General features: G+C 42.1%; 1 protein-coding gene across 1 annotated transcript in view; it reads right to left on the bottom strand.

Moving 5' to 3' along the window:
• The window catches only part of LRRC14B (leucine rich repeat containing 14B), a 197,296-nt gene extending 179,796 nt beyond the window's left edge, over nt 1–17,500 (bottom strand). Inside the window, exon 1 of the mRNA XM_085606778.1 lies at nt 16,429–17,500. Coding sequence (XP_085462904.1) covers nt 16,429–17,333 — 905 coding nt within the window. The 5' untranslated portion in view covers nt 17,334–17,500. The remainder of the gene's footprint in view (nt 1–16,428) is intronic.
• Nucleotides 17,501–20,064: the final 2,564 nt, after the last annotated feature.

Raw genomic sequence — 20,064 nt, 5'->3', positions numbered from 1 at the left:
AAAAACTAGCGATTTCGCCAATAGGGGGAGCAAATTACCATGAAGTTGAACTTCATGGTAATTTGCAAAAACTTTGAAAAATGCACTAAAGTGCATTTTTCAAAGTTCCATTTTACACACACACATGCCCTTGGGGCATGTGTGTGTGCAAGATGTACTCATATGCATATTTAAAGGGTGCAACAGAGTGTCCTTTTGACACCCTGGCACCCTTGAAATTGCATTCTCAATTTGCGATTCTCTAATTGAGAATCGCAAATTGAGAATGTCTTCCCATTCATTCCTATGGGCCTGTAGGCCCATAGGAATAAATGGGGAGGTATTCCTTAATTGTGACTCGCAATTTGCTAGTCACAATTAAGGAATGTTTAGAAATCGCTATTTTTTAAGCGATTTCTACATGCATAGCCTTTTGCTATTCTTTATTAGCGAATCCCTATTTTTCGCTAATAAGGAATCGCAAATGGCATTGTTGATGCATGTGCCAGATAGTCAGCTATATAGACTGCCACTCTCTCATCATGTACTATTTCTGCCGGCACATTCTGTGGGATTCATAACAATTTCTTTCAATATTTATTTTCTGCTGTTTGTATGGAAGTACCAAATTAGTAGGCCTGGGCGAAAATTTCGTTCCGTTCGCGGAAATTGTGATAATTTGACCTTTTCGCGTTCCGCGGAGAGTGCGAAAATGTCAAAATTTCCGCTTTCCGCAGCTTGGCGATGATTTGTTTCTTGCTAGCGCTGTAAAATAATACATTCTCGCGCGCGCGCGATCGCCTTACCTGAATCCCTGCATTCGCCGACAAGTTTTCTTGATCCGGTCACGTTCTCCATGAGATGTTGGATTGTTTTTAGCCATTTGCGCTGTCTCGCGTCAATTCGCGCCCGCAGCGACGTCATGCGTCGCGCGATCACGTCTTTCTTCTCGCTATCATGCACCGCGAGACAACTCAAAACAAGATGGCCGCGCCCGCGAGCAACCACATGGGTAAGTTGGCGACCCGCAACCATGCAGAAAATCTCGCGAACATGCGGGAAAAAAAATTCTGCATCTTCGCGATATTTCCGCTTGTTTGCGATAATTTTAAACATTTTCGCGATAATTTGCGAAAGTGGATTTCGCAAATTTCGCCCACCCCTACAAATTAGTAGCTCTAAATCTCCGCTCCAAATGCTACAGTTGGAACACACTTAGCATTATAAAGATATAATATAGACTACGTATGAGTGTAGCCTAAATGCCTGGAAAAAGCATCAATGCTAAATGCAACCCTATTAAAGGATTGGGTGTGAGATTTCAATAATGAGTCACAGGAAAATCTATCGTCCAGTAGTATGCCTAAATAGCTAAACTTTTAATTTTAAGACATCTTTGCAATGTTCCCTTAAAAACTGGTATAATTTATATATACAATGCAAAGGAGTTGAGCTCAAATACAACCCAGCTGGACCCCTTTCCCTAACTGAAAGTGCTTAGTGCATTCCCCGGATGGGCCATATCTTACCAATGCTTTAAGCCCGAGGTGCAAATTATGCAAAAATTACACTAAGGCCTCCTTCCCCCCCCCATGTCCCTCAGCACAGCCCACAGCTTATATCGCACCACTGTGTCGAAGGCTGTGTTGAGGTACATGAAGGCTAAATTTATACTTTCTTTTTTAACCAGAGTGTAGTTATTAATGAAAATATATAAATTCTAATTCTGTTCTATAGTGTCTCATCCAGACCTAAATCAATACTGAATATCTGACAGGATATTGTTGTTAGTAGCCCAATTTGTTAGATGCTTCAGCAAAACCCTACCCAGCACTTTTACTTCTGCATCTATCAATGAAATCAAACGATATAAGGCTGGATTGGCTCGATTCCATTTTTTTAAAATGGGAACTATAACCCATTGCTTCTAAGAAAAGGAATGTTACTCTGTGCTGCTACATTCAAATGTTGGTTGATTAGTGGAGCCCACAAATCTATACACAATTTAAAATGGTCCTCTGTAACCCCATGTGGGCTGGGAACCCTCCCCGGTGACAATTCCATTATGCTTTCCCTCACCTCTTCCAGCTCAAGATAGACAATGGGTCCTTTAACAGGACAGGCAATAGTGAAATAATTGCTGTCACCTGCAGATAAGCGGCCAAAATAATCTTCCCATTTTTGTGCTGGGATAGTCACGCTTAAGTCTGGTACTGTATCCTCATTAAATAGTGGCTGATTGACTACTCTCCAGAGATCTGCACTATTCCTTGCAATGCAGGCCTTCTTAAGCTTATCCCAGGCTTTCCTCTTTAGGGTGCTTAGTCTATCCCCTCAGGCTAACGCATACACCCTCTTTGCCGCTATAATAGCGAAGATCTGGCTAGGTTTTGTCTTAAGGGCTATCTTTATATTTTTATGGGCCCTTGAAGAGTTCTTATCAAACCATTTAGGTCGTGGACTAATTGTCTTGATGTTATGTCCTGTCAGGGATCACTGGGACTCTTTACAAACAATAGTGAAAGAATCTAAAATGGCATAATCACGCGCATCAACATTCAGAAACACTTCAAATTCATGTCTGGACTTCTGGACCGAATTCCTTAGAAAGTCCTCAGGGATGACTTTCCCCAAAAAAATATGCCTCCCTTAAGTTTTGAGTGTTACCGGGTCTTTATAGATGTTAGAAGACTTAGCTACAGGATAACTCCAGCCAAACTTTGACATAATCGGGTTTTGATCACTAAAAATACTCCATGCTATTTGAAAATCGACCAAAAACTGAAGCAGGCATGCAGATACCAAAATATAATCAATACTTGTGCTACTATGTCTCCCCTTGAAAGCCGGGATGGCCATGGGTGAATCAAACTCTTCTTTAGATAAGAGATTTATAAGGTTTAGTTCTGAGGCCAAAAGATTAAAATTGTCACCCTGGATTGAGTGGTTAAAATGGATCCTCTCTAGCCCCTCTGGGTTTCCTGATCCCGCCTTACCTCAATTCAAGTCTCACAGGGATGTAGGTTAAAATATCCTGCTAACAGAACTATTGGTGAGGAGGATCACTCTGACAATGTTCTTTTGCAAAAACCTCTAAGCCTTATATCCATTGCTATCTTGAAAGATTGTGAATTATAAATATTGATTAACAACACCTTAATATGATGAGCAAACGTTAATAGTACTCCCAAGATAACACCAGAGTCGTATATTATTAGTTCTACAGTGCACTCTTAACCTATCTTATAACCATTGGCAGACCTCCTTTTGCTCTCCCAAACTTTGAGGGCTCAGCTTTGACATGGAAAGCGACAAATCCATCCATGTATATATATTCCCCTCTACATCCCAGGTTTCTTGAAAACATACTATCCCAAATGTTTTACACAAATCCACCCCGTTTGTCAGCTAAAAGTGTGCTTAGCCCTGCAATGTTCCAACTTAAAATGGACAAATTACTTTTTATGGTGTTCAGGGGAACTCCTTCCTCAATCACAATCCCTCTATTATCTTTAACACCCAAATTCATATCCTCTCTAGGTTCCAGCTGACGGGGGTAATCCTCTCTACTAGGCAGTCAATCAACATCAGCGAGGGCATCAAAATGGTTGTGTGTGGGTATACCACGAAAACAGGGAATCTTCACCATGCCCCCTACTTTCACTGTTGCATCTGTTTGTGTACCCTCCCTAACTGCGTTTGGTGCCCTAATGGAAACCCAGATTAGTTGATCTCTTGGTGAAGAATCTTTTCTTAGAGCAGATCCCCATAATTTGAAATCCAGCTGGAAGTACCTTTACTTCTGCAATGGTGGTGCGTTTTACTTGGATGTTGCTCAGTTCATCTCGCAAGTCATTTGATTCCTATAAAATACCCAAACGTTCATTGATGTCAAATGGTGTTTCCGCTGCCACTGTGCTGATATTGTCAAGGTCTGGGACCCATATCCTGACCCCAAACAGGATCTTATAAGGAGTCAGACCACCCAGGGATTTTATTAATATATTGTTGCAAGCCCTCTGGTCATATAGGTGATGGAGCCAACTGCGACTAGAGCCTATGATCTTTGCTGTTAAAGACAGCTTTATGTCCCGGTTTTTCCTCTCCACTATCTTGTTTGCCTCAGGGTGGTATGGAGATGAGAAGCGCAGGGTCGCGGCCAAACTTCCCATTTCCTCTTTGTAAGCCAGAGAGCTACCGACCCCAATCAGAATGTAATGTGCCAACTGCGTATGTCCTGATGAAAACTTGCACATTCTTTATAACAGTTCGGGCATCAGCCAATCACTGTGGCTAGACCCAAAGGAATCAAGAGCAGGAATCCATTGCCAACAAGATATACTTGTTAGTCCCGTCTGATGATAGTAGTAGTAGTAGTTTATTGTACAGTTAATTAAAACTCACAATTTAAAACAACCGGGGCGTTAAAAATACATAAAACGATCCTTATCTCAAATTGTACATTGAATATAAAATGCAGCCTTTCATATTGAGCTTGTTAATGTTATGCTATAAATGGAGGTCATATCAAGTCTCAGTTTTGTTGTCTATTCAGGTCTCTTGAAGTGTGTCAAAAATAGATAAAGCGCTTGTGCTTCAGGGTGTAAACATGGATTGGGCAAAACCGGCCCACGTGTAGTTTGAGCTATTAAAATGTTAATTAAGAGTAGCCTAGCTGCTTGCAATTCTCTAGTCGCCTGTGGCTTGTGCTTGAGTCTTTCATCCACTATGTCAAAGTACTTTGTAAGTCACCAATTTAGCTGTGTCTCTTCTGGGTTAAAGCACAATTGTAGGTGCCCTTTAGGTTGAATATTGGTCAAAGTGAAGCGCGTCTTATGTCCATCAGGCTGGGACAAGTGCAAATAATGTGCACTAGGTCCGCGTATCCTGTTCCACAAAACAACAGGACTAATTCTTCTGGTCTCCTTTTCCAAGACGGCAGGTGAGGGGGGATTGGTAAAATGCCAAAGCGCAACTTTAAAAATGTTTCCTTTATCTTCATTTTGACTCCTGTTTTTAAATATGTTTGTGGTGTGAAAGCTTTGTAATCATTAAGCACTATCCAACCGTGAGCCCTCTTGGCCAGAGTTTGATGATAGGGGGCCGCAATGGTCCAAGTAAACACAAGCCAAAGGATTGTTAGAACTCTGAAGAGGCGTCTGGGGTGGACATGCCATGGTGGAACCCTTCATCTGCTGGCAGATGTCTCATCCCTGGATAAAGTCCTTGGTCTGTTTGTAGAGACCTGCCCACTAACAGCATTGCTGCAATAGTGAAATTGTAGCAGCCACCCCTGTGTGAGCAGAAGCCAGACCCTCATGTGCAGCTAGAATGTATCCTAGTCTGTGGTCACTGTTTGGTATTACTCTGTCCCTTCACTTTTGGAATCTGAGCATACAGTGTATTTTGTGCATCTAACTTGTAAGAGTACTTGAGTGGAAAGCCCTTCGGCAGGTGTGTGCCATTGCAAGCAGCATTGACAACCACCATGATGTTTCTGTCTATCCTCGTACTCGAACAAGTGATTGCAACAGCTGCGACAGCGCAAACTGTTGCATTTGTGGCTTCATCAGCCAATGAATTCCCTACAACGCGAACTCCAACACGTGGATGACTCAATGTATGAATGACATAAGTCCATGGCAAGCATTCTTTCAGCTACGTCACCTTTTCCCAAAGATCCTTGTGCTTCACTGTGCAGCCTTTTGAATCCATTCTGGCTCCAAAAATAAAGGTACTCATTATATGATTGCTAACAATAATACGAATCACACACTATAAGTGTTGGGAATCCAGCATCCGTATTTTTTAGTGCCAGTACAAGAGCCTTTAGTTCTGCCAGCTGTGCCGTGCAATCATCTAGTGACTGCATATATGTTTTCTCAGGATGGAAAGTCCCATCATGCATACGCCCTTTTACTATTGCACATGAGGCTGAGTATTAGTGTTTAGTCCCTACGGCAGGCTAAGCAGAACCATCGGTATAAATGACATAATCATAGTGATCTAGAGGGATTATTTTATTAGGCAGAGGATATTCTTGTTTGTACTGAAGAAATGCATGTGTTTGTAATGTAAGGTCAAATCTGTAATCTACATCTGTTGCAGTGAGGGAGTTTGCCCATCGTATCCATCTTGGATGTAGAGCTTTAGAGTTCTGAACAATCGCTCTGTTAACCACCTCTAAGGTCAGTACCAGGGTCACACTTCAGAATTAGTATATAAAGTGATTTATATGCTATCTGTACTGTCTCCTTCATTGAATATGGCGTATGTATACGCTGATGTACCCACAATTACATGGGTCACCAGAACTGTTGGTTTACACGGGTATGCAGGTATTTGGAAGCTATCATGTCAGCTTGAAAGGAACCTAAAGTTTCCATGTGTTCCTGGATCCAATGAGTGCTTGAAAAGTCTGCATGTATTAAATCATAGAATGGTTATACCCGTTCTGTGTAATCAGGAATGTGCGTTCTGCTAACATTTTGATATCCTACTATAGATTGCAGCTTCTTTAGGGTAGTCAGAGGTTGGAGCAATGCACATTTGTCTAAAAAATGGGTTGCTAGGCGCTTGCCCTCACATGACAACTCGTATCCCAAAAATTGGACCCGGAGGTGGGCGATTTAAAAAAAATATATTTATTGAACCTATAGCCCATGTGAGTGAACCCCAAGATTATGTGGTCCATTCTGGTCAAATGTTCCATCAGGTCATCGTTCATCAAGTATATGTCATCGATATAGGACAAAGCCTGATCATCTAACTTCTCAAGTAGTTCTGTAACTCTGTATATAAATATAAATAGTGGACTAATGAATCCACTGCAGTAACCTGTGTTCGACCTCATGGTCACAGGTTCAAATCACATGGGACCACTCAGCCATTCACCCACCTGAGGTCAATAAAATTGAGTTGGGTAAGAGTAAACATTTGTTATTTAGTTCCAAGATGCCTACAGGTGAACATGCGCTTTACTAAATCACATGTTGTGTTATTTCTTGGCAGAAGAATCCATTTGAGATATCTAGTGTTGTTTTGTATTTCTTTCGCATAATGTTATTATTAGTGCAGCACTGTGTGTATTTTGTACTGCAAATGTGGGAGTAGCTGAGTTTAAGTGTCTGTAATCTAATACTAGACAATATGACTGATCAGGTTCAGTATCAGGAAAAAAGGATTATTCACTGAAGAGGTGCAACCTTCTATTATACCTTGGTACTTAAGTTGTTCTAGTTTTTCCCCAACGTGTAGTTTAGCTTTATTTTTTATTGGATATTGTCTTTGAGGTTGTGAGGTTGTGAGGTTGTCCTCAATGGAATGTCATGGTAAGGTAAACCGTCATCTCACCACACATGGTTTCAGTATCACGCATGAGTTAGAGCTATGCGTATGAGTGTCTAATGGATTCTGGAACGAGGTTGGAAAAGGCTGATAAAACCATTGTTTCTCACTTTGGGCAATCCATTATAAAATCAGGTGGCCAATCTGTTTTGGCCAGTAGAATATCGTACCCTTGAATAAGTTACTCCCAAAAAAGGACCTAATAAACCTCACTCAGCGCTACTCCCATCAGACAATCCATTGGGTTCTGGTGAACTATTGTGACTTCTGCCGTGCTCTCCAGCATTGTCAATGCCGATTCCCGTTCAGAAGCAGAGCCCCCAAAATCCAGGGCATGGCTGACCTTAAGTCCGGCTAACTTCTTTTTAAATTGAGATTTTGATGTTTTAGGCCTGTCTTATTGTGTAGTCAGATGAGTATTGTGAGCCCTTTGTTGGTTTCTAAGGCTCTACTGATCTGTGATCTGACCATCCTTCTCTCTCAGAACATTTATCAGAGGAATCCTGGAAGGAATGAGAGGAACGTGTATCAGTATCCTGATAACTGTCAGGTGGTTTAACATTATCTTGGTTCCGCAAGTTATAACATTTTGCAGTGATTTCCTGTATGGGAGACACATCTGTGATTGTGTTTTAACCTTGTTTTTCTTATTATCTCACTTCTTTTTCATTGAAGAGTCGGGTGCCTGCTTAGAGTTATCCTTTTCAGAATTACTCTTCAATTGTGGTTTCCCTGGTCTGGCTCCCAGATTATTTCTATTGATCATAGCATAGGTTTCTTCGATAATTCTAAGTAATTTGCGCTCCTGCTGGGCGGGGGCAAATCCCTTAAGCGTTGGTGTATAGATAGCACTGCTACTTCCCCTTTAATGTTACTTAACATTATGGCAAATACTACAACAAAGTTGCCAATCAGTATAATTCCTAAATCCTGGGAAGGTGCTGCCCCGTGCTCATTCTGAACCTGTTTAAAACCTTCAGGTAGAACAGCCAAAGAAGGGGTATCATGTGTACTGGTATATACTGCAGTGAAGACCATACCCCAAGTGGCACAGTCCTCGACTAGGGGAGCCATTCCAGTTGGCAAGCAGATAGTATCCTCTGTTTTTCCTGCGGGCCCCATATGGAGAAATACTGCTTCAAGCTGAATTGGTTTTTGTGCAATCCAAATCGGAATTTCTTCCCTCTTGGTGGGAATGTTCCCCTTTACTGCATTCAGTGTTTGTGGGTTAATGCCTGGTGTAACTAATTGTGCTATGCAGCTTCAACAGCCCATGCAGGAGTCAAGTGTTAATGTTCCCATCATAAACTGCGTAAGGCATCTGTATATTGTTACTAGGTTATTGTATAACCCCCGCCGCTGGGCACCGGTCAAGTGATTGATACCGGGATGCGGTGTGTAACCGGCCAGGACTGGTCATGCTGATCCTTCATTTTTGAGTGGGCCCTGTCTCATGTTTTGTATAGTATGGTAGAGGGCGCCTTTAAACCAATGAGCAAGGTCTTGGTAAGTAAAAGGGACTTCTATCGCCTCACATTGAGTGTACTCATCTTGTATTTTACCTATTTCATATTCGGGAAATAACTGTGTCGTATTATTCACTGCTGTGAATGTAAGATGTATCTAAGAATGTAAGAGAGGATGTAGCCTTACGGCTAGATCAGTCGACTTCAGAGCTGGGACACTGGGTTCGAGTCTTGGCAACGACACTCAACCTCCTGTGATTCTGGGCAAATCACTTTATCTCCCCGTGCCTAGCAAACATTAATGTGTCCATCTGTAACAAAACTGGTGCTCATGTAAAGCGCTCTGATACCCGATTTCTCGAGTCTAGTTTGCGCTATATAAAACTCTAAAAAAATAAATGGAAAAAAACTCAGGCGTAAAATACCTCTATTGTAGATACTTTGGGTCTGATTCACAGAACTAACTTAAGACAGAATCCTAAACTTACTACCATTTTGGTATTCACAGAAGGCACTTACTCATTTTGGTATTCACAGAAGACACTTACTCATTTCGGTATTCACGGAAGTTAGGAGTCCTAAATGCCTTCTGTGAATACCAAAAGTCTTAAAGTTAGGATTTTTCTCAGTTTAGGAGTAGTAAAGTTAGGAGTCCTCCTAAACTGAGAAGAATCCTAACTTTAAGACTTTCAGTATTCACAGAAGGCATTTAAGAGTCCTAAAGTTAGGAGTCCTAACTTCTGTGAATACCGAAATGAGTAAGTACCTTCTGTGAATACCAAAATGAGTAAGTGCCTTCTGTGAATACCCAAATGGTAGTAAGTTTAGGATTTTGTCTTAAGTTAGTTCTGTGAATTGGGCCTAACATGTTCCTCAACCACAAAGGTAATGTCCCCACCATCTAGTGTGAGGCCGCTTTGTAATAGTTTGAGTGACTGCATATCTGTAGTTCTCAGAGATATTTTGTGTCAAGTTATATGTAAGAAAATGAAATATAGAGTTCAGCTAATACAGTGGGAATTATATCCTTTTAAGCTTGAATTTACCAACAACCAATACATAGGGTATACCTACTAAAGCTGAGGAGGATTTTCCCTACCACCACGGCCGTCTTTGGTAAGAAGGTGTGTAGGGATCTCTGAGGAAGCATGATTGAACTACTCAGTTGTTCAATACAAAATAAGAAACTAACAAACGTTGGCGGCGCCATGTCATGTAGTTTCCACTAATCAGTAGGAACTGTGCGTTTGTGGACTTCATAAACTTAGGATGGTGCCAGACTGATTTCATGCACCCCCACAGGATATGTTGTCCCTTAGACCAGCTTGATCACAGTGCCATTATAAGCCCCCCTAACCTGGACAGGGAGAGAACGGTTCTGGCAACTGCTCAACATGACAACCTTGTTACCCCAGGAAGTGTAGTGACAGACCTAGAACCTTTTGCTCAGACACTCATGCTCTCTTTCAATCAGAGAAATATACAAAGAACACACAAAGGAATATTTTTAATGTTTATTTACAAAAGTGATTCTTGTATAGAGTATATGTGCTGCAATTACCAATATACAGAAGCAAATGAAAGTTATAATAAGTGTCAGGACAGTGAACAGAACGAAAAGTGCCACTATCTTGCTGAGACAACATTTACATGCAAGCATATGTAACAATATAACAATCTAGCGTACTCCTACTATACAAACCCTAACCTATGTGTCTAGGGTGTAAGTGTATGTTCTGCCAATAAACTCCCTACTCGATGGTCCAACCCTGTTACCTGGTGAGTAAGATTGTAGGAGTCAGTCTTGGTCACGATTAGACAACCCTCATGTTGATGTCAGTCAGTTGCTGGGTAAAAGCTTCAGCGTGTAAGGACCTCTTGAAGTCAGCCGAAGTGTCCCCTCTGATTATGCTTGTAAAAAAAAGAATATATATAGAAAAGGTCATCCTTGCCTTGGGCTGAGATTGTGATCAGGCTGCTATTGTTTGTATTCCACAAATAGCTGTGTAACCACATGGACGTAAATAACAAACACATCTGCACAACTCACGTGATGGCCTTGTACGCGATGCCAAGGCAATGTGATTGTGTTCTCGCGAAGTTTATTTGTGTCAGCAAGGTCGGTGTTTCTAAAAAGCGAACTCAAGTGTCACGAATGCAAACCTGTGTCACAAGTCGATGTGACAAAAGTGCAGGCAATGTTAAGAAATATCTGCATGTATATAAAAGTGGTGATGTTTTCTACTGAGCCTAACTAGGCCACATGAAGGGTATGGTGGTAAGTAGTGATGCATCGAGCTCTGTGTTTCCCATTCCCCACAACTCCAGTGTGCGGGTCCCCCCAATCGCTCTGTCAGTGAACCAGCGACTGGTGCAGTACCGGGCCATGCCACAGAATTATATGTAGGAGACTACATCTGTGTGTCAAAAGAAAAAACTAAATTTGTAACCCACCAGGACTCCTCTGAGTGCCCAGCTATAACAATTCAATGGATGAACAACAATCAAAGGGAAATGTGTAATAAAAACATGTTCTGTTTGGTAAGGTCAGGGCTGACAGATACACGGGCCTCTCCAATGATTTGTGCATCCGATCCTCTTTCATGAGGACGCAGATTGTCTCCAGTGGTCACCGGTAAGCAGGCCACATCACTTATCACACAGCAAGAAACAAACCCCCACCTCTCATAGCAGAGCATCTGCCAGCCATGGTGTCAACTCCGGCCCCCGGGAGTCCTCCTCAGCAGAGGCCATGGAGCCATTAGTATCTGACTCTGTCAGAGGCACAGTTTGACCACAAGGCCTCGAAAGACTTCTGGCCATACTGCAGTACCACTCCCACTGCCTGTGCTTGCTCCCCTGTCCACCTGTGCCATGGAGGGGAGGCTCCGGGTCCACTGTGCCTCCTATGCCTCATTCAAGGTGTCAGCCATTTACCATTGTTCCAATCATTTGCTGTGGGCTTTGCGATTCCCTTGGCATGTAACTAGGTTTATGCGTCTCCAGGAGTCAAGAAAGAATGGATTCACTGATCATCCATCACCTTAAGTTTAGCAGGATAGAGAAGAGCATACTTCAGGCCTAGCTGCCGGAGGCGTTGCTTGAGCACTGTATGCGAGTCGCAAAGATACTGCATCTCCACAGTAAAATCTGGGTAGGCACTGATGGTGCTGTGCTGGAATTGCTAAGGACATTTTTCCAAAACAACTGCATGATCAAGTCTCTGTCCCTATAGTTAAATAGTTTCACTATTACAGGACTCGGTTGGGCCCCCGTTGGTGGCAACCTCCCAGGTAGACGATGTTCTCTCTCCACAGAGAAGAATTTGGATGCCTTGCCTGCTTACACTTTGGTCATCTGCCACTGTTCGAGGAATAGCTCTATACTCAGGCCCTCCGAGCACTCCAGAAGGCCCAAGAAGCGGACATTATTACAACTCGAACAGTTCTCCATATCCACGGCTCTCCAATGTAGAGAGTTCTCCTCTGCCCTCTTGTCCTTCAGTTGAGTTTTGAGTTCCTGCAATGTGGGTTACATCGTGGTTAATGTGGATTCAGCACCACCCACATGGCCCACCAGTTTCCTGTGATTCGTACGGAAAAGGTTCACATCCAAGGAGACTGCATCTATTTTGTACTCCATCATGGTTTTAGTGTCCAGAATTGCATGCAGTATTTTTTCAAACTGGACAGAGTGACTGTGGAGAGTGGCCTCGAGATGGCCCAGAATGCCAACGCTATTATCAGGAGGGACAGAAGGGCCCAGTGCATCTCCAATGCCTAGGGTGGGGTCCTTAGCAGCTTTCAGCTTCCCCGTCATGTCCACATTGGTATCCACCCCAACAGCGACTACGTGTCTGGCATAATTCCTGGTGTCGTGTCTCCATTGTTGAAGTTAAGATCATTCACCCTAATGCACTTCAGGAATCTCACAAAAGAGGTTATTCCAGGCATTTTATTGTGGAAGCAAAGAAAGTCCTTAACTGTGTTTTTGGATCCTGCAGAGTGAAAAGTTGTCTGTCATCTGCTCTGGGGCCTCTCACATCCTGTTTGGTACAGTCTCGTCACACAGTGCCCTTTCATTTCTTATGCTTTGCAGCAGTTTAACAATCTTCTTATAGTTTCTCGATGCACAAATGGGTTTATTTTCTGATACTTATATCTTTCCCTCATCTTCAGTGCTTTATTGTGCACGTGAGGAAGTGTCACTCATAGTCATTGAATGTTACTCATAATTTCCATGAAATTATGAAAATGTCACACATTAGCAATTGGAAACCTTGGCAGCTATGTAAAGGTTTGTGGAACAATATAACAAAATGCATAAAGAAACTGTAGTCTGCTGTCAAAACAAAGGAAACTTCAAATTGGTCAACAACTAAGGGGTAACTATGAAATGTAGGGGATACAAGCTATTACAGCAATGCGTTTGCCATAATAGTTGGTATCCTCATACTAAACTTTGTTGGAAAACACAAGGAAGAGTGTTATTTGCCAGAAAAATACTGTGCTCACGCCACCAACATAAGACCGTGTCAAATTGACTACTGGTAAATTCTAAATCCAAGAAATATATGGGATGCCAAATATTATAGTCCTTATGTACCATTACATTTGGTATCCCCCAAAGGAACCAAATGTTAAAGCTTATGGAATGAAACCAAAAATGTGAAAAGATACTGTAGTTTGCTAATATATAAAAGGCAACTTGAATTGGTCAGTAGATAGAAGGTAACCCTTGATAAGTAAGGGGTACCAGATATTACAGCATTAGAGTACCCATAATATATGGTATCCCCGTAGTAAAAGATGTTGAAAAACAAAGGGAAGGGTGGTATTTGGCAGGAAATGACTGTGTTCACCATGCAAAAAAAAGACCATGTAAAATGTAATCCTGCTAAGCTCTAACCCGAGAAACAAAGGGGATATCAAACATTATTTCTCATATGAGACATTATGTGAGGCATTCCCCAAAGGAACCGGATTTGAAAGACTTGTGAAAGAAAATCAAAAATGTGAAAAAATACCGTAGCCTGCTATCAAAGAAAAGACAACTTGAGTTGGTCAGTTTCTAAAAGATAACCCATGAAAATTAGGGGATACCAGATATTACAGCAATGCAGTACTTGTAATATGTGGCATTCCTATAGGTAGAGATGTTGCATAACACAGGGAAGGGTGCTATTAGGCAGAAAAATACGTTGTCCACCTATCCATCAGAATTCTATGTCAAATGGAATCCTGGATATGGTAATGGCAGGTCAGTTTATCGAGTTCCTGCTTACTGTTCAAAGATGTTGTTACCCTCCCGCTGGTGAGCAGGCAGGCAGGAGTCAGCTATACTGGCAGTCCTGCACAAGCTGCCTGGGAAATTCTCAAGTGACGAGGAGGTGTGTAACGCCATCTGGTCATGCCCCCGGAGCATGGGTGGAATGGCTCATTGTTTTGTATTGTATTGTATGACGATAAATACATTTATTTTGCATTGATCAACCATCAAACATAATAAACAATACAGCAAATTCAGACTGTCAGTGTATATTGATATGGCTAGTTACTATGGTACTCCTCTCTTTTGCTGCCAGAGTGTGTTTCTGTGGTCTGTAGAAGGAGCCTCTCTTGCTGAGTGTAGTCCCCCAAGAGTCAAACATTGCTGATGGATGTTTCTGTGTTATATTAAAAAGCCACTCTTTGGCTGTGGGTGTATCTTTGTACAGTCAGCAACAGGCGCTCTCTTGCAGTCACTGTATGCTTCCATGCCCAGTGATGGACACCTCTTACCTTAAATGTATTTTTCTATGTTCAGTGATAGCCGCCTCTCTTGCTGTCATGTCAGTATATGTTTCTATGTTCAGTGATAGCTGCCTCTCTTGCTGTCATGTCAGTATATGTTTCTATGTTCAGTGATAGCTGCCTCTCTTGCTTTCATGTCAGTATATGTTTCTATGTTTAGTGATAGCTGCCTCTCTTGCTGTCATGTCAGTATATGTTTCTATGTTTAGTGATAGCTGCCTCTCTTGCTGTCATGTCAGTATATGTTTCTATGTTTAGTGATAGCTGCCTCTCTTGCTGTCATGTCAGTATATGTTTTTATGGTCAGGGATAGCTGCCTCTCATGCTGTTATGTTAGTATATGTTTTTATGGTCAGGGATAGCTGCCTCTCATGCTGTTATGTTAGTATATGTTTCTATGTTTAGTGATAGCTGCCTCTCTTGCTGTCATGTCAGTATATGTTTCTATGTTTAGTGATAGCTGCCTCTCTTGCTGTCATGTCAGTATATGTTTTTATGGTCAGGGATAGCTGCCTCTCATGCTGTTATGTTAGTATATGTTTCTATGTTCAGTGATTGCCGCCTCTCTTGCTGTCACTATATGTTTTTATGTTCAGTGATAGCCATCTCTCTTGCTGTCAGTATGTGTTTCTATTTTCAGTGATAGCCGCATCTCTTGCTGTCAGTATATGCCTCTATGGTAAGGGGCAGGCACTCACCTGCTTTCAATATAGATCAGTGACAGGGGTCTCTATTGAGGTCAGTGTGTTTCTATGGTCAGTGATTGCCGTCTCTCTTGCTGTCAGTATGTGTGCTTCTATGGTTAGTTTCTATGATCAGTGACAGGCGCTCTCTTGCTGTCAGTATATCATTCTATGGTTCATGATAGGCCCCTCTCTTGCTGTCAGCGAATAGTCAGTGATATACACGTACAGGAAGAAAAATGCCTATTACTGACAGTAGAAACACACACAGGATATGTGTGTGTTTACTTTTGACCTGACACAAGAGATATATTGCACTCGAGCTCTCTATGCCCAAGGCTCCTCCTTGTGGAATTCCCCACATCTGCATCTGAAGCTTGAAATTGACCACGTCAGTTTCTGAACATCCAGGCATTGCCCAGTACTGCCAACTGATTTACTGGTTCTCCACTACTGGGTCATTGTGAATGTGTGTAAAGTATGTGTTACATTGTTACTTGCCTTCACGCCTATATGTACCTACACCTGCAAGCTGCTCTTTATGTCACTGTTGTGTGAGAAAGGTAGTAGCACTTTACAAACCCCCAAATACATAAATGCAATCTCCCCTAAATTAATGGATAAATAAACAATCAACAGAACCAAAAACAGACTTTTAATCCTAACTAGATAAAAAAGAATTGTGAGTGGGCTCAATATCGGACACATTTTATCATTAACATTCAGAAAACGAAAGATCAATGACAAAGCATTAAAATACTATAGTTTAACTGGGGCCTGCAAATAAAAAAGGTTAAGGCGAAGTTCACCGTGATGATGGCTACTCGTGAAATAACAGAATGTTATACTGGATTTATTCTTTATATAATGTACTGTCTACTGTCCTGACAACTTTACGTTACAGAAACATTTTAACACATTTTTCAGGAAAACAAAAAAGAGACAATACTGCCTAAAATGTAGGAGTTAATTTGTACACTTAGACATCGAATAAATAAATTGTGCTGACACGTCAGTGTTCACAGTAGGAAAAAGTGAGAAAACAAAATAAAAGCCATGAGTGAAATAAAAAAAATCAAAATTCAGTTGTCTTGCCTACAACATTATGAAACTTCAGAATAAATTATTGCACGTGTTTTTATTTTAATTTCAGAGACTTACCTGAGCAACTTCCGTATTCTTCCTGTAAGTGTAGAAAAGGCCACACTTAATTCGCACAGATGGCTCATTTTGCCGAGCTTTTCGCCAATGCTACTGAGAACGGTTTCGTCTTCCGCTGTAAATCTTTGGACATTGAACGTTCGAGTAGGCAGAGTAAGCGCAGTGAGCTCGGGAAAGGTAACGCTACTCAGGAGCACGTCCAGGTGTCCCATATCTAATTTAATATTATGGACGATTTCAAGTTTCTTCAGATGCTCTGGCTCGGCAAGTTTTATAAGGTAAACGAGTTTCCTTGTAGCTAGACTGTCAGCTCGGAATGACACACAGCGGATCTTCAGGGGAGAATGACTTCTGATCAGGAGGGCCTGTACCACCAGATCATAGTTACACTCTGTCACAAACATGTCAGTGAGCACATCAACCGACATATCCAAAGCTGCTGGGGGGCACCGATCTTCCTGCATATCAACCAGCAGGTCAAAAGAAAGCTGAGAAATGCGTTCAGCCCTAGTCCATTTCCCCAGTGTCTTCTTGCATTTACACGGCTGAAACTCAACGTCTTTTATACCAGTGAAGTCCACGAATTCTAGACTCTTTGTGTAAGAGTCGGAGCGGTTCATCACATACTCCCGAAGACCGGTCAGGCAGGCCTCCAAACAAACTCGACAAGACCAGTGCCTGATGTCCTCCGGGTGGTCCTCGGTTTCTCCCAAAAGTTTAGCAAGGTCCAACTCTTTCAACGGCCAGTGTTTAACAAGGTCACGAATTATTTCCCCTTGTTCAACCACGTAACTGGCTTTGAACAGGAGAGGATACAGATTCTGCGCAATACTAGTCAGATATCCCCTCGCAGGGCATACTTGCGAGACGAGGGCCTGGGCACTTAGGAACTTCAGCGTCTTCATGATTATTTTGTTTATAACTCGATTCGTGCCCAGCTGCGCAATTTCTCAGCGACCCTCTGTGCCTCACGAAAGAGTAAGATTAGCACAGCTTTATTTTTAGAAGCAGCTGCTGTCTGACAGGTTAAGGAATGTTGTCAGGGGGAGGCAGCTATGAGGCAGATGGTGGGATTGAGTAGCGACTCCATTTGGTATCTCTATTTTTGAACTGGCACTAAGTAACTTTTTTTTTTTTTTGCATATTTATGTAGTGCGAACTCGACCCGAAGGTATTGGAGCGCTTTACATGAGCACTGTATTTACATTACACATTCAGGCACGGGGAGATTAAGTGATTTGCCCAGAATCACAGGATGTGGACGACCTCGAGGCTCGAACCCTGGTTTCCAGCACCAAAGTCGGCAGTTTAGCCGAAGGACCACATCCTCTCCCCATAGGAGAGAGGATGTGAGGATTACAGCTCACTTAAAATAACCTGCTTACTGTTAGTTTATTAAACATCAACTATATAGAAATATCAAGATGTGAAGAATTTTTAACTATGCAGATGACATGCAAATACTACTTCAACTGGAATGCCATAAAGATATTGGAAACTCGCCAATTTTCAGTTGTCTCAGAGCTGTGGCTCAATGGATGACATGGAGCCATCTCAATTTGAATGCTTCCAAAACGGAAATACTCACGTGTGGCAATTGGAAACATAATGACCCACTTGCCGCCTGGACTGATGAACTGGAATCACCTCCTAAAGTATCAAAGGAAGTAAGAAACCTCAGAATGAACATGGACGCCAAGCAATGGATAAATGCCCAAGTGGACAATCTAGCAAGATCAAGCGTGGTTAGTGTAAAACTCTGCGAAGAATCTTCCTCCATTTGGGATTTCTCAAAAGCTCTGTGATAATCTTGCCGATCATTTCCAACAGAAGATTAATACGATCTATAGATCATTCAATAACATTGAGATAAAGAGCGCTTCCGATTTTATTGCAGTTGATACAGATCCCACCCCTTCCTCATTAGAATCTTTTATCTAAGCAACTCCTGACCAAGTGCAGGCTCTACTAAATAAGATCAAAGCAGGTTCCCCTCTGGATCTGCCCCCCCCCACATGTTATCACCTCTATGGCTTCTGTCCTAACTGGCCCTATTACAGACATCTGTAACCTTTCTTTAAAGACTGCTACCCTCCAGCGGAAATGGAAGACAGCTCGAATTAGACCGATTCTTAAAAATCTTCGGCCGATCGTAAGGATCTGCGGAGCTACAGACCCATATCATTACTTCCCTTCTACTCCAAAATCCTAGAAGCACTGGTGAATAACCAATTGTCAGACTATTTAGAACCCAAAAAACTGCTAGATCCCTCTCAGTTGGGCTTCTGTGCTTCACATAGCACGGAATCAGATTTAACTGAAGTCACTGACACCATCATGCTAGCTCTAGACAAGGGGACCCCAGCCATGTAAATCCTCCTAGACCTATCGGCAGCATTTGCTACCATCTCCCATCAGATTCTGGTTCAAAGACTGAGGGAGGTTGGTATGGACAGGAATGCGTTAAAATGGTTAGAACTGGACGAAATGGGGCTCGCTCCCCCTGATGGGAACCCTTTTTGTGCTTTCAGTACTTATCGCCTTGCTTGTGTTTAGGTTTGGGTTTGTGTTTATTTAAAACAGAACCTTTGATTCTCCTGTCAGTGAAATGTGGACGCTCGCATGTGTTGTGTTTCTAAAGCTGCCGTACCTCCGGGTTGTCGGCTGAATAGCTGTGTCACTGATTTAAAAGAATAAAGGTTTTTGAAAAAAAAAAAAAAAAAAATGGTTAGAACAATATCTTTCAGAAAGAACGCATGTAGTGCACCTGGATTTGTTTACCTCACAGTCCATGATTCTAGACAAAGGGGTGCCTCAGGGTTCGATTCTTAGTCCCACCCTTTTTTAACATCTATGTTACCCCCCTGGCAAAACTCATCAGATCATGTGGGTTTGATACCATCTCCTATGTTGATGACACACAATTGATTATCACTATAGACACTAATCCTTCCCTCACTAAGGCCAAATTTAAAAATTGCATGTTGAAGATTGCGGCGTGGATGACTGCAAATTTTCTCCAGCTCAATACAAAAAGACTGAGATTCCCTTGTTTGGAAAAGCACACACAGTATGGTCTGATGACTGGTGGCCTCCGGAATTGCGATCCTCCCCGACTCCGAAACAATGTGTGAAAAAGTTAGGTGTCCTATTGGGTGAAGGCTTCTCCATGGGCGAACATGTTAAAAGCATTTCGAGCACATGTTTGGGCCTGATGCGGATGCTTTAAAAGGTGTTCCCTTGGATACCTCTTTCTGCCAGATTATCCCTGATCCAGGCACTGATAGTAAACCACTGGATTACGGTAACTCCCTACTGGTAGGCAGGTGGTACAGAACACAGCAGCTCGCCTTGTTCTTAATCGCCCCCCACAATCACCACGAACCTTTACTGCACATGCTCCATTGGTTACCCATAAAATATGGGCTCTATTTAAGCTTTTATGTCTGGTGTTTAAAACCCACTAAAAATAGGGGTACCCCAGTTTTGATGTAGGGAGAGCAGTAGGGGACAAAGCCAATACCAAACACAAAAGTTGTGCTCTACCTATCTAAATAATAATAGATCAAATAGATCTTACTGATATATAACCCAACAAATCACGGGCGGCTATACCATTTGAACGAGAGAACACAG

The sequence above is a fragment of the Triturus cristatus genome, chromosome 5_2, assembly GCF_964204655.1.
Source record: "Triturus cristatus chromosome 5_2, aTriCri1.1, whole genome shotgun sequence".
In the NCBI taxonomy this organism is placed as follows: Eukaryota; Metazoa; Chordata; class Amphibia; order Caudata; family Salamandridae; genus Triturus; species Triturus cristatus.
This window is presented reverse-complemented; position numbering and strand designations above follow the sequence as displayed.